This window comes from Colobus angolensis, unplaced genomic scaffold (assembly GCF_000951035.1).
Source record: "Colobus angolensis palliatus isolate OR3802 unplaced genomic scaffold, Cang.pa_1.0 Scaffold367, whole genome shotgun sequence".
Lineage (NCBI taxonomy): Eukaryota > Metazoa > Chordata > Mammalia > Primates > Cercopithecidae > Colobus > Colobus angolensis.
In genome coordinates, this window is record NW_012117010.1 from 90,459 (window position 1) to 106,121 (window position 15,663).

Genomic DNA, 15,663 nt, shown 5'->3' on the forward strand with positions numbered 1-15,663 from the left:
GAGACTCCGTCTCAAAAAAAAAAAAAAAAAAAAAAAGATAGAAATCGAGTCAGTAAGAAAGAGAATGAATTTTATAAACAGGAGGAATATTATAAAAAGCTGAATGTTTAAGACATGTTTATAGTTACTTAGAAAGCTTTATTGCAATAGATTTTGGAAATAATGACGAAAAACAAATTGAGAAGAACTGTCAGTGACTTCAAATGATCTCATAGGCATAAATACCTATGAACTTTGTGGGGACTTTGGTAAATTATTTTATAGGATGGTCAAGAGGCTAAGAGAAAAATAATTTGGTTGCCAGTAGTACTATTTCAGGTATGAAATTGAATAAGTGTGAGGAAAACTAATTAGTCATGAAAAAATTATAGGGTAGGTGGTAGGAAATTTGTAAAGAGAAAATACATAAATGACTTGGTGTTTTGTGACTCTGTGGGGATTTGGGCTATAGGGTGACAGGGAGGAAAGATTTAATAAATGGGTTTATTGAGTGTTAAGCCCGGGTGACCTTGAGAACAATGGTTTTATTAGTGGAAATATGAAAGACATAAGGGAGAACTGACTTCTTTTCTCAGTTCATTTGTAATAATGTTTATTATGTTGAACTACTCATGTGGAAATGGCCAGCTGGCACTTGGAGATAGACTACTTAGAGGGACTAGGAGTTAAAAAGAAGAAAATGTTGAGGTGTCTCCTATAGAATATAGTTTACTTCCTCATGGAGACAGGACAGGGAAGTGCAGGAGGCTTAGAAGTAAACTTTGGGAAATACTCATATATTTAGCAGAATGGAAAAGGGGTCACAATCCCTAGAGAGTGTGTCAAGGAAGACACACCATGCTAATATGCCAAAAAGATGAAAAGAAAATAAACTGCAAGGAAGGCTTGATCAATAGTACTGATCTCCCCAGACAAATCAGAATATTGGTACAAAATGCAGTTAAATTTGAAGATATTTATTTTGATAATATTTTTCTTTTGATGAAAATCTACAGCTAATTTTTCAGAATCACTTTTCTATAATATATATTTTTTCATTTTATGTAATAATCTGATCTGATTTTATCAAGTCAGGTCCAACAGTTTTCTTTTTTATGTTGGCGTAAGTTAAAGAAATTTCAATATTAAAATAGCCATGCAGTAACAATATTTTAAAGTAATTTGATTAACACCTGAACTGTTGGAATTTGGATAGTTTCTTTTAAGGTCGTCTCTGTTTATATAATGACTGTAGTAATGATGAGAAGATAGCCAACGCTCTTTTTTTTTTGAGACGGAGTCTCCCTCTGTCACCAGGCTGGAGTGCAGTGGCACAATCTCGACTCGCTGCTACCTCCGCCTCCCGGGTTCAGGCGATTCACCTGCCTGCCTCAGCCTCCCAAGTAGCTGGATCTACAGGCGAGCGCCACCACACCTAGCTAATTTTTGTATTTTTAGTAGAGACACGGTTTCACCATGTTGGCCAGGATCCAACACTTACTTCAGATATACATCTGAGTCTCTTCTGTATCTAGTGTACATATTTTTCCCTATGTTAGCAAGCTCTAATCTAAAAGTTTTTTTAATACATAAGGAAGGACTTCTTAAGGATTATTCTTAGCATAAATTCCATTTATCAGCTCTTTTCATTCTTGGTATATGAGTCCATTTCATAAAATTAGGGTATTTTAAAAGATGCATAATTTTAAATTTTGGAGTATTTCCTAGGTAAGATGCTTCTGATCAGTGGTATGTTTAAAAAAAAAAAAAAACAAGACAAACTGACCCTGCTAGATAGAATTGAAATAACTCTAGAAAGAGGATGGTTCTGCCTAAGATAGCCCATAGTTTTTAACCTTCCTACTTTGTGTTAAGGTTTTTTTTCTAGAAGCGTATACTTCTCATATTTACTCTCTATGTATTGCATGATTGATACAATTTAGACCCTGAGTTTTAGTATGCATTCTGCTTCTAATATACTTCATCTCCAGATTTGTCCAGTTTTTTCCAACATACCTTTCCGAACCTCAGATGGTAGGATTTTAGAACTGGACTCTAGTGATCATTTATCTCCATCATTCCACAGAGATTAGGCGATTTACCTATTACTGATGGAGAGATGTCTTGGGTCTTCAATCTCATTCCTCTGTCTAATCATTCATCTCTCTGCTTCACGAAAATTATGTTACTTGTATATAGTACCCTCCCTCAGAAAAGGTATTAGTATTCTTTCCTTAATGAATCTGTCCTCATCAGAGCTCTTAGCTCATAAATTTTTGTATCATTTAATTTCTTTAAAGTTCAGTATAAATCTCTAAATGGCTAACAAGTTTATACTACTCATGTATTGGTAGTATTTACAGAATTCTTTAGTCAGTATGAGAATTTTCTAATAAGAGAGTCACTATTTGAACACATCCGATTCTCCCATCTCCTTTTAAAAATAAAACAAAATACAATAATTGCTGAATAAACCTTTATTTCTTTTCTTTTTAGTCCTCTTATTCTTTTTGAAGTTTTCACAGTTATTGGTAAATACTGTCTCATAGATGATCTCGACTAAACCTTATTGATATTTAATGTGTATGAGCTTTATGTGGTCTTTATATATGTCCAAAATAATGCGTATCAAGCATACTTGATTTTATTAGAAGAATACTTCATCCAAAATGCACTTATTTTGATAATTTGTCATTACTTATTAATTTCACTCTGTTTTGTAATTATTTTACTACAACTGCAGTAAGTGTTAGCTAGCATAAGCTATATGTAGTATTCAGTTTCATGTTGACACATTTTCTTGCTATGCAGTGCATTTAATTTTATGATAGTCTCATACACCTTTCATTTAGTTAGAGAGGGTGTTTTCTTTCTCTTCATTTTTGAAGTTAAGCCTCATTGCTTTCTAGTAGATGTGAATATTCAAATAGTGCTTTCATTTAAAATTTTGTCTTTGAGAATTCTTACTCATAAATACTTTGGCCCTTGTTTAAAAAGATAAAATTCTTTTCTTTTGATTGGCGTAGTTAATCATGCCATACATTTTAAAACCAGCTAGGATATTTTTAGTTAATATGGAGAAAGTAAAATATTTTCCTGTTTCATATCATCAACTGTTTGGAAGCCTGGTCTTGGAAAGCCTAGTCTGCAGTTTATAGGTATGGGTGTTCATTGTCTGAGCATCCATTAATAGAGAATTGCCTTTTAATTGATGAGGTTAGAAGCACCTTTTCTAACCGGTTCATGAGTAAAGCAGATTCTTTTAATGCCTCCTTTTGTAAACAAATGGTTAATACAAATAATATCGTTCTCTCTTTTTTGATATGATTGAAATGTACTTTCATTTATTCCATATAAAAGTCACTTTGGAGTTAAACAAATGCCTTATACCAAGAAAATTAATATTGTCTTGCCATATTCACAATGGAATGTGTTATATAGGACACACAGGCATCTTAAATATGATTGCTATTTTTTTCTTTGGTTTTTCAGAGCTTTATAAGCTTCAACTGTCCCCAAAGATTATTTTAGAGATCTACTAACTGTAAATGTGACAACATTGATAAGTAATAGGGTCAAGGGTTGATCAGTCCTACTTGCCCCCCAACCCTCACCCCCGGAAAGAAAAAATGTTTGTTTAAACAACACATGAAGGATACCATGCTTAGGAACCTTTGTCAGATTTCCTTTGAAATTGCTAAATTGGACTACTACTTTCGAGTCTCCGCTCTACTGTCTACTTAAAATTGTAATCTTAGACTTGTAATTACACTTCTGGAAACATTTATTAGAGTAGATTTATAAAGTAGTTGCTTTTTTGTTCTCTCTCTTGCCTTCTGTGAAATTTTCAGTGAACCTAGTTAAAAAAAAAATCATTTAACAACACATGGCTAAGGCAGTTTCAATCCCCTGATTTTTAGTTTTTGACATAAAAGTCTATTTAGAGGTATACTTTGTTCATGTGGTTGCTTATTTATAACAGTTCATGTAACTTTTTTTTTATTTGCCCAGGAAAACACTGAAAAATAAAGACTTGAATCCTGAATTTCTACTTATAGTCTTTCATTTTTGGCAAATGCCTAGCTGTATGGCTACTGGTGCCCTTGTGGTAATCTGGAGAAATAGTTATATTCTTTCTTGTTTTTGAATTATTTTAAAGTAGACTTGGCAGTTACCTTCCTCTCCTATCTTACCATCCTCCAACTTTCTTCACACTCGAGATATAATCCTGTTTCACTTATGATTCATTTTCTTTCTTTTACAAGTTTTTGTATGTATTAAACATTAGATAATTTTACTAGTTTTATCTAATATGGTTACATTTTTTAAAAAGTTATTCTTTCTTTTCTATTATTGTAACCATCCAAAAGAGCATTAATAAGCACTGTTGCACACATTTCTTCTTTTTAGCAAGCCAAAGGAAAAAGGTAGTTTTCTTTTTGAGGCAGTCCCATTTGTGGTATTGTATTAACTTCTTAGGTGAAGTCCTTTCTATTATAGAAATATTTTCTCTTTTTACCAAAATGCAAACCTTCCTTGAGAAATCCGTTATTCTTCTTCTGAATTTTAACTTCTGCATTTGGTGAACTGTACATCCATCCTTATGCTGCATTTTTAATACTAAAGAAAGAAACCACTTTTCTCTTTTCCAAGCATTTCCTGGGATATTACTAATAAAACTCAATTTGTTCTAGATCAGTGGATACCGGAACAGAAAGGAGGTATTTCTTACCTGATAATGTGTGTGTGTTCCGATTCTGCTAATCCAGAAATCCAACAGCATTTGTTGAAAAATCATCCTTAGTTGTTATTTGTTAGGGAGTCAACTCCCTATTTTAGTTGTTTCTGAAATTCAGTCCCTAGATGTGCTTTAGATAGGGTAGAATTTTTACCTCTTTCAGAACACTGCTAAAGAAGTTTTCAACTGGAACATAGTCTGAAGAAGCACTGAGAGCAAAAAATTCAGAGTGGTGATTGGCCACCTCTGTTTGATTGACAGGTTGCAGGGAGGAAACCCATTCGTTCTGGATTAATGGAACTGGAAAACAGAAAACAATTATCAGGTAAAAAAAACCTTTTCTTTAACCTTTGAAATTCACCATTTAAAAGACGAGTCAGACTACCAGGGAATTTATTACCAAAAATAATAAAATCTAGTGTCATTTGAGCAGTGATCTCTGGCTACTACTTCCAAGGGTTACCAAAAAATCGGTACAGTTGCTACATGTCAGCTTTTGCAGAAAGGGCATGATTGAACAGAGATAGATGGAGTTTAAGACGTAATTATGTGTTAAATCTGAGTTTAAAACATGAAGCAGAATTCTATGGGTGGGGGAGATTGGTATTCTTTTGTTTCCTGAGTTGTGTTTGGTCTGTGGATAAATACTTTATTTTTGAAGGCTATTAATCTGGCACTTTTCATGAATATTCATAAATTTTATTACCATACTATGCTTGTTTTACTTAATCTTCACTTCATTAGGATGTATACTTCTTTTATCATAAAATTATTTTAATAATAGTGACCAATTCTTTACATTTTAATGGTAGTTTTCTTACTGTTGGTTAAATATATTTCAGATTGAAGGCCAAGGACATGGCGCAGTATTTGACTGCAAATGCTCTCCTGATGGTCAGCATTTTGCTTGCACCGACTCTCATGGACATCTTTTAATTTTTGGCTTTGGGTCCAGTAGCAAATATGACAAGGTAGAGTATGATGACTATATATCATGTTCTTATTTTTTTTAATGCATGTTTAGGGGTTGTATGTTTTTGGAGAGGGTGAGAATCAGCATCTTTACATTCAGGATAAAATTTGAAGAATCTTATGTTAAGTAGTCTGGAGACTTAGTTTTGGAAAGGAAGGTGAAGACAGCAGTTAAATCTCACTTTATTAGGGCTTATTATTTAAAAATCTGCATATTTCAGAAAAAAAAAAAAACTCTTAGCCTGCTGGAGCAATCTAGATTGGAATTCTTAACATGGGGTATATAAACTGGAAATGGAAGATGTTATCCATAGTGGGACTCTGAAATTATGTGAAGTGTTTTATTTATATAGATGATATGTACTTACCTAAGGTACAAATCTATGGCTTTCATAAGGTTCTTAAAAGTGTAATATATTACCTTATTGTCATGCTTTTTATTAAAGATCCTGTCCAGTTTTGGGGAGCTTTTTTTTACACGGTGGGTGTGAAATGTCTCATTATGTTGCCTAGATTGGCTTTGAATTCTTGGGCTCAAACAATCCTCTCATTTCAGCCTACTAAATAACGAGCTGGCACTACAGGCATATGCCCTGCCACTGTGCTCAGCATTTAAAGACCCCAACTTGAAGATCAGTGACTAAAAGAAGTAAATTGATTAGTTGTGGTGGAATGGTATAAAAGATTATGATAGTAAATATTGAGTAGTTTATAATTTAGTTTAAAAAACTGCAAATTAACCAGTGAAATTTTATATAATAAAATTTATGTCCTGGTTGAGTTTATATTAATAATTTGATATCATCTCAAAACATTTAGAGAAAATGCTTATTAACCCTTAGAAAATCTTATGTTGATTTTATAGTAATATTACACAAATCATACTTACTGTATACCTAAGGATTTAAGATAAAACATGGTAGCTGTGTGGAAGTAAAAAGACTGTTGAATGATTTATGACTAGATTTGATATTTAAAATTGAATATTGAATAGCTTATTTTTAATGGTAGCTTTTCTACACAGTAGCCTCCCCTTATCCACAGGGAATATGTTCCAAGACTCCAAATGGATGCCTAAAACCTTGGAGAGTACCAAACCCTATGCACACTGTGTTTTTCCTATACAGTAATGGGTGGGTAGCATATCTAGGCAATGTGCATATGCTGGACGAAAGGATGATTTGTGTCCCAAGTGAGATGGCATGTGATTTCATTATGCTTTTTGGAACAGTTTAAAACTTATAAGTTGGTTATTTCTGGAGTTTTCTGTTTAGCATTTTTGGAGTCAGGTTGACCACAGGTAACTGAAACCATAGAAAGCAAAATTACAAATAAGAGGGGACTCCTATGTATAATCTCTTCCTTGTTTCAGAGAAAATTTAAAGCAGCTACTTTTCTGATCATAACACTTAAGGTAGAAAATTAAAAGACCTATTTACAATTAATTCAGGAAAATAATATTTTGAAAATTGTTGCTCAATACCATTATTTGTATTCAGATATTTGCTTTCTATTAGAAATGTTGTGGACTTTTTTCTATAATGATACATTTTTATTTTTCCAGTCTTTTATGAGCTTTTCTTTTTACAGATAGCAGATCAGATGTTCTTTCATAGTGATTATCGGCCACTTATTCGTGATGCCAACAATTTTGTGTTAGATGAACAGACTCAGCAAGCACCTCATCTTATGCCTCCCCCTTTTTTGGTTGATGTTGATGGTAACCCTCATCCATCAAGATATCAAAGATTAGTTCCTGGCCGTGAAAATTGCAGGGAGGAGCAACTCATCCCTCAGATGGGAGTAACTTCCTCAGGTAGGTGCTCATTTTCTTAGACAGTCAAATTTTCTTCTTCCCACTGAACTGTTACAATTGCTAATTGAGTAAAACTTTGTTTTCATTTGTTAAGTGGATAAGAAGTAAAAGTATTGTTTTATACTTTTATACAGGTCTTTGATCATGCTTAAGGATTACAAGTTAATTATGGAACGCTATCGATTTACAGCAATAATTTTGATTTATTATCCATTTGTAACACCTAGGGATCGATAAGGTAGTTCCTGTATTTGGTGTGAAACAAGTCAATTCATTTACTTACTCAGCAACATTTATTGATAATCTCTTCTGTCTCTGACACCTGCTAAGCCATGGCTATTCAGTAGTGAATTAAACAAACATGATCCTTGCTTTCACGGAATGGATTAGTAGATTAATAAACACAGTTTATTAGAATAAACAAATACATAGTTCAAATTGTGATGAATATTACTAAAGGAAATAATAGCGTGATGTGAGAGAGATTGGAGATGGCCTGTTCACATTGAAGATGTTTTAAAAAGTTGTCAACTTTTAAAGGTTTATAAGAGGATTGACATGGAAAATGTTGAGAACTGTTTTAGTGAAGGAATGGAGTGTTGAAGAATTAAGTGAGAGTTAAAATGGAGTCAAAGTCTACAAACTGCTTTCCCTCTTTTGACAAGAAATGTAGCACTAGTGTATTAAGTAAAAATAATGGAAATGTTCTGTAAAGAAGGTTAAACCAGTTTTGTCATTGTGAATACTTCTATATTTTTAGACTAGAAGATATTTATGAAAATATTTTAAGTTCTAGACTTTAATTGACAAAAGCTTCTAAGCAGCTTTTGCGTGGAGTGACTTTTAAATAATGAAAAATATCAACTTCAAACCTGCATCTTATTTTTCTCGAAGGATTTAGCATGAAGTTGCAGTAAAGATGGACATACTGGATAGAAAGGGCTGCTCTTGGAATTAGACATGTCCACTTAGAATGGGGGGTGAGAAGAAGCATTAGAGGAATCATTCCTGCTGCTACTGATAGAGCAGTGCAGTCCAGCAGACTTGAATATCTGGAGTTTGTGAGATTCATGTGTGTCATTACATGAACACAGCATGAACTCAGAGAATAAGTAGTATTTGAAAAGTATAGGCAGATACTCAGATTAGGTAAGTTTCAGTATTAGAGAAGTTTTGGTCATAGAACTGAAATTAAGAGAAATGTCTTTAGTCTCTTGGTAGAGGAATTGGCAAAATCAGATTGTGCCCAAGCCTCAAAATAGATAGCTACTTTAGGGTTTCAGACACAAGGAAATAAGGAAAAGAGTCATTTATTAAAGTATCAGTGCTACTTAATTACTTTTTAAGTCCATTTACCAATTTATTAAGGGCTCTCATAAACAATATTTAATCCTGTATCTATGATATTCCAGTCCTGAAAGTTGAGAGAATTCAAAATTTAGTGGTATTGTGTCATAGAATCACAGGGACTGTAACCGCAGCTCTGATTCTCAGTCCATTGTTCTTTCTTCCATGTAAAGTAGGCATAATCTTAAAAATGAAATAGTTACCAGTTATTAGTATCCATAAGAATCCATAGCAATAATATTGGCTTTGTAATGAGTCACAAAATTTTTCAGTGTTCTAATTCTCAGAATTCAGGGTAAAAATCTTTTTTTGTCATGTTTTAGATTTGCTGAGTCTAAAAATGGTTAATACAAAAATAGAACAAAAGCAAAATGCTTTTCAAAAAAACTTGAGCGTTTTATTTGCAAATCCAGATAATAAAATTTATTCTGGGAAATCTCTCAGAGTTAGGGAAAAATAGATTTGAGTTATTATAATAATAAATTATCTTGTTATATTGACACCATCCAATATAGTTTAAATGTGTTTGTTTTTCAGTTGTAAACTTGAGCTATATCAGATTATTCATCAGTATTCCAACATGTTTTTCCAACAGCAAACCGGGAAAGAAGTATAAGACATTTGAACTTTTACTTCTGTCTGCTTTGCCACTTCTACCTTGGTGACCTTAAACAAGTTATTTTATCCTATTGAATTTTAGTTTAATGTTATGCATTTAACACATGTAATTTCTTTTTGCTTTTACCCTTCTTACTACTACTTCATTTCAGAATATCCTCGCTGTCTTTTCTTATTTAAGCCCACCCTAAAATTCTGAGCTGATCAGATCTTCTCATATACTTGTATGGCTGATACTTATTGCTCCCTTCTTTATACTCATGGCAATATTTTTCATATATTTTATAATATACCTTTTAAAAATTTATTCAGCAGGAGAATATTTTTTAATGCCTAGCATTGTACTAGATTTAGATAATATTAAGATAAATGAGAAGGAACTTCTCATTTTAAGGAACTAACTGGTTTGGGCTTCATTTATGTTTTATATTGGTCTGAATACTTAGATATGTATGGATTGTTTAAGAAAGTGAAAGAGGGTAGCAGCTAGTTCTTTCTGAAGTAATTGGAAAGATTTCACAGAGGAAATATCATGGAAGTGCCATTTTAGTTGGTGCTGGAATGGTAAGTTCGAGATTATCATGTTTATCTTTACAGTGGGAATATTGTGTTTAAAAGTTTCAGTGCATGAAGGTGTTTTCTTGTTAGAAGGGCAGAAGTCAAGTGGTCCTGTATGAGTGGTACAAGTAAGAATTAATACTGGAAAAGTTGGATGGGTTAAAATACAAGTTTCTCCCTGCTTCACAGCCTTTGTACCTCTTGCCTTCTACCTGAAGTGTTCCTTATCTAGCTCTTTATGTGGCTAAGTAATTTAAATCTCAACTCAAATGCTACCTTGTCCGAGAGGGCTTCTCTGAGTTTTCTGACCCACCATCACCTTCTTTATTTCAACACCTCTCTTTCATACTCTGCATTAACTCCTAGATTATTGTTTACTTTCCCCATCAGTATGTTAGCTCCTTAAAGGACAAGGATCTTCATGTCCCTTATTTACCACTAGATCTCAGTACCTGGCATAGTTCCTAATGTATAGTAGACAGTCAATAATTTGTTGAATAAACAAGGCAGTAAACATTTTTTTTAAGAAAGTGAGTAATCAGATGTGTCATTTTAAAAGAAACTATGATCTAAGTGGAAAACCTTACTATTGCCACTTATTAGATGTGTGACTTCGAACAGTTATTTTGGTTTTCTCATCTATAAAGTGGAGTTGTTTATATATACCTAATGGAGTTACCATAAGGATTGTGAATATCTAAATCATGATAAACACTTAGTAAAAGTTAGCAACCATCCTCATCATTATTTTTGATAAACTAAGATGGACAGATGTTTTCTTTTTCTTTTTTTTCAACTCCCATCATTTACAGTTGATCATTTAAGTCTTTTACCCAAACAACATTTATGTTCGATTCTGAACTCATAAGTGAGGTTGGTGAGTAAAGTGGTTTAAATAGTAACTAAAGTATTCATAATATTTTGTGTGGTATTGCATAGGACTGAATCAAGTTTTAAGTCAGCAAGCAAACCAGGAGATCAGCCCACTAGACAGCATGATTCAAAGACTACAACAGGAGCAAGACCTGAGACGTTCTGGTGAAGCAGCTATCAGTAATACCAGCCGTTTAAGTAGAGGTAAGCAGGTATTCCATTTTAAGTGGGATATTTAAAAATTTGAAACAACCTAAACCTCCCACAGTGTTAAGTGATTTAAAAAATTATGGTACATCCATAAAATGAAATACTAGGCTGCCAAAATGATCAGGGTTTTGAAGAATATTTAATGACCTAAGAAAATGGTTCCTAATGAGATTTCAAGTTAGAGATAATGAGTTTTTAAATGTGTATATTCTTCCACATTTTCTATAGGAAACATGTAGAGTAGTCCAAGCCACATTCTTGAACATCTCATCACCCTTATTGTTGTATATTATTAAACTTGAAGAGTCAAAACAAATTTATGAACCATAAATACTCTTGGGTTTGTCTATTTTGCTTCTTATGAAGTTTTCCCAAAAATATTCAGCATTTTTTTTAAGGTAATGATTTTATATCCTTGGGGCTTAATAGTCTATAGTTATGATTCATTGATTTATCTAATCGACTGAATAACCATGTTTTGTTTTCATTAAACCACTTTTGCCTGTGGTTTAGTTCCTGATAGGGTAATTTAATTATTTTGCCACAATAAGAAGTTTCATGTGGAAGATAGTGTTTTGTCTCTCTTTTCTGTTATAAACTCATGGAGAAATATCTCTAAGTAGAACTTAATATACTAACTTCTTCACTTAGGCTCCATAAGTTCTACCTCAGAGGTTCATTCACCACCAAACGTAGGACTGAGACGTAGTGGACAAATTGAAGGTGTACGGCAAATGCACAGCAATGCACCAAGAAGTGAAATAGCCACAGAGCGGGATCTTGTGGCTTGGAGTCGGAGGGTGGTAGTACCCGAGCTATCAGCTGGTATAGCCAGGTAAGGGAAGTTGTGAATTTTTATGTACCATAGTTCCTTGTGTTCATTTTGAGTTAACAGCATTCACAGCATAATACCTTTTCAGAAGCTCTGTAATTCCTCTGAAATTTATCTGAAAGGATAGTATAAACTATTCATGATTGTAGAAAAATTAAGTTTCTAAAATATGTTTATTTCTAGAATGATTTATGTAAATGATAAGAATGATATGTGTTAAGGTCAACAGGAAAATCATAAATTTGGATTGACCAAATAGAAGGTTTTATTGAGTAGCATATTTCAGTCTTGGTTTGTCCTGTTTAACTATATCTTAAAATACATTTTATAAAGTTTGTTATAATTATTTACTTTTTTTAATGGCTATATCCAGTCATTCACATGATACTCAGATGCAAAAAAAAAATTAATTGGAAAATACAAAAAGATTTTATATTTATTAAAATATTTATATTTAAAAGTACACATTTATGACTTTAAAAGTGTTGATTTAATAAAATTCTATTAGACAATGCTGTGAGGGAACTTTATATCCAGTTCCTTTTGATCTTCACTGATGAAATACTCTTGAATGAGGCCTATATGAACCTAATTAATGCTGATTGCTGTGTATGAAATATGTTCTAAGTATGAAGGTCAAAATGTGAATTTAAGTTTAAGATTGTCTAGTTCTTCAACTCAGAAGATAGTAGTAATTATATAATTAAAATTTTGGTCTTAATGTTCATATAGATTATGCTTTTTAATTGGACATACTTTGAATTTATTTTAGGATTTAGAATTAAATACACACCAAAGGTATACATTTATACTTTCTCATGACAAATATGCCCAGTTATCCATCACAAATTAATTAACTCACATGGTATATTTTTAGTTAGATCATTATTTACTTTTTAATTCTAATGTTAAGGTTCGAAAGGGGTCAAGTAAATAATGCCCATTTTTTCAACACCAATTCTGAAATAATTGAAAAATAACGTGGAAAATAAGACACATAGTAAATCAGACTATCACTGTTTGTTACTATCACTTTTTATTTCATGAAATAAAAACCATATCAGTAACAAAAGTAATATTCCACAAAAACCATAACAGTAACAAAAAGTGATATTCCCCAGACACAGATAGCAGTGGGCCACAGTTATTCTCCCCTTCTGGGACATGTGGTTTGCTTCTTTAAGATGCAGGACAAAATGTGTAATTACACACAATGGCATAAGGCTGGGCTGTGCTAAGCTGGATTTTTCTTCCAGAGCATGTCAGTTGACTAATTTACTCCTCCTCTGGAGAGGAATGAGTTAGGAGATGTGGTCGCTAGTTGTTGCTTGAGGCTCCTGCACATGGAAGGGAACCTGAGGAGTGAGGAAGATTTGTGTCTCTTCAAATATTCTTCATCCTTTTATTCTTTTATCATTGGGCTTAACTATTCATTGGCCTATGGTCAAGCAAGACTGTGGCCATAACTTTAACAGATATTCTTTCTTTGCGCTTCCTAGAGCTTTGTCTCTAAAACTTTGTACTCATCCTATGGGAATCTTCCTGAGAATCTCTACAATGGGTAGTCTAAAGTTTCCTTTTAAAAGGCTCTCTGAAATGGGTCAGCCTCTTCCATTAATTAAAATGGAATCCAATGACATACCCAACACGGGGCTAAGTGACTTAGAAATAATTCTCATAACTCAATAGTAAACAGAATCCATCCAGAGAATGGGCAAAAGACATGAACAGACGTTTACCAAAAAGGATCTATAGATGACAAATAAGCATATGAAAAGATAATCAATGTCATTAACCATTAGGGAAATACAAGTTGAAACCACAATAAAGTATCACTGCATTCTTAGAATGGTTAAAATGAAAAATAAGTGACAGCACCAAATGCTAGAGAGGATGGAGAGAAAACTGAATTACTCATGCATTGCTAGTGGGAATATAAAACGATAGAACCATTTTGGGAAACAGTTTTATACTTCCCTAAAATCCTAAACATGCAGCTGCCTGTCATATGACCCAGCAGTTGCACTGTTGGGAATTTATCCTAAAGAAATGAAAACTCATGTTGACACAAAAACCTGAACATAAATGTATAGCAGCTTTATTTGTAATACCCAAAAGCCAGAAAGATACCCAGATGTTATTTCAGTGGGTAGATGGTTAAACAATGGTATATTCACACCATGGACTACTACTGTGCGGTAAAAAGAAACAACATGTTGATACAATGGGTATGAATCTTGAGGGAATTATGCTGAGTGGAGAAAAATAATTTCAACCTATATGCTGTATGATTCTGTTTATGAAATATTCTTGAAATGACAAGGGTATAGGAATGGAGAACAGATTTAGGTTGCTAAGATACAGGCATACTTTGGGGATATTGCAGGTTTGGTTCCAGACCAGTGCAATAAAGTAGCTCACATGATTTGTTGTTGTTGTTGTTGTTACCCAGTGTATATAAAAGTTATGGTTATACTATTCTGTAATCTGTTAATTGTACAATATGATTATGTCTGAAAAAAACTACATACCTAATTTGAAAATTCTTTACTGCTGAAAAACGCTAACAACCATCTGAACCTTCTTCAATGATTATACTCTTCTTGCTGGTGAAGGGTCTTGCCTCGATGTTGATGGCTGCTGGCTGATCAGAGTGGAGGTTGCTGAAGGTTGGAATGGCTGTGGCAGTTTCTTAAAAATAAGACAATAATAAAGTTTGCCACATTGATTTGACTACACATGAAGTATTTCTGGATAATTTTTCGTAGTTTTAGTAGAGACAGGGTTTCACTATGTTAGCCAGAATGGTCTTGATCTCCTGACCTTGTGATCTACCCGCTTCGACCTCCCAAAGTGCCAGGATTACAGGCATGAGCCACTGTGCGTAGCCAAGTTTGTATAATTTTCTACATCCTTTATTAACATTTCAGCAATGTTCAAAGCATATTCACTAGAGTAACCTCCCTCAAGAAACCTCTTTGTTCATCCGTGAGCCGCCCCTCATTCGTTTAAAGTTTTATTATGCAACTTCAGCAATTCAGTCACATCTTTAGTTGCCATATCTAATTCTAGTTCTGTTTCCATTACATCTACAGTAACTTCTTCCACTGATGTCTTCAGCCTCATCTATGAGGGTTGGAATCATCTATGAGGGTTGGAATCAACTTCTTTCAAACTCCTATTAATAGTGATACTTTTCCTCTTCCCATGACTCATGAATGTTCTTAATGGCATCTAGAATGGTGAATCCTTTCCAGAAGGTTTTCAATGTACTTTGCCCAGATCTGTTAGCAGAGTGACTATCTAGTGCAGTTATAGCCTTATGAAATGTAATTTCTTAAATATAAAGACTTGAAAATCAGAATTACTCCTTGACCCATAGGCTGCAGAATGGACGTTCGGTTAACAAGCATGAAAATAACACTAATCACCTTGTATATCTCCATCGTAGCTCTTGGGTGAGTAGGTGTATTGTCAGTGAACAGTAATGTTTTGAAAGCAATCATGTTTTCTGAGTAGTAGGTCTTAACAGTGGGCTGAAAATATTCAGTAAACCATGCTATAAACAGATGTGCTGCCATCTAAACTTTGTTGTTTCATTTATGGAGCACAAGATGAGTGTATTTATCATAATTCTTAAGTGCCCTAGGATTTTTGGAATGATAAATGAGCATTAGCTTCAACTTGAAGTCACTAGCTTCATTAGCCCCTAACAAGAGA

The 15,663-nt window shown here is 33.4% G+C and overlaps 1 protein-coding gene across 1 annotated transcript in view; it reads left to right on the plus strand.

Moving 5' to 3' along the window:
• PHIP (pleckstrin homology domain interacting protein) overlaps positions 1-15,663 on the plus strand; it is a 132,178-nt gene that overhangs the window by 68,084 nt on the left and 48,431 nt on the right. The window contains exons 13-16 of the mRNA XM_011953549.1: positions 5,560-5,688; positions 7,280-7,505; positions 10,968-11,105; positions 11,763-11,946. Coding sequence (XP_011808939.1) covers positions 5,560-5,688; positions 7,280-7,505; positions 10,968-11,105; positions 11,763-11,946 — 677 coding nt within the window. The remainder of the gene's footprint in view (positions 1-5,559; positions 5,689-7,279; positions 7,506-10,967; positions 11,106-11,762; positions 11,947-15,663) is intronic.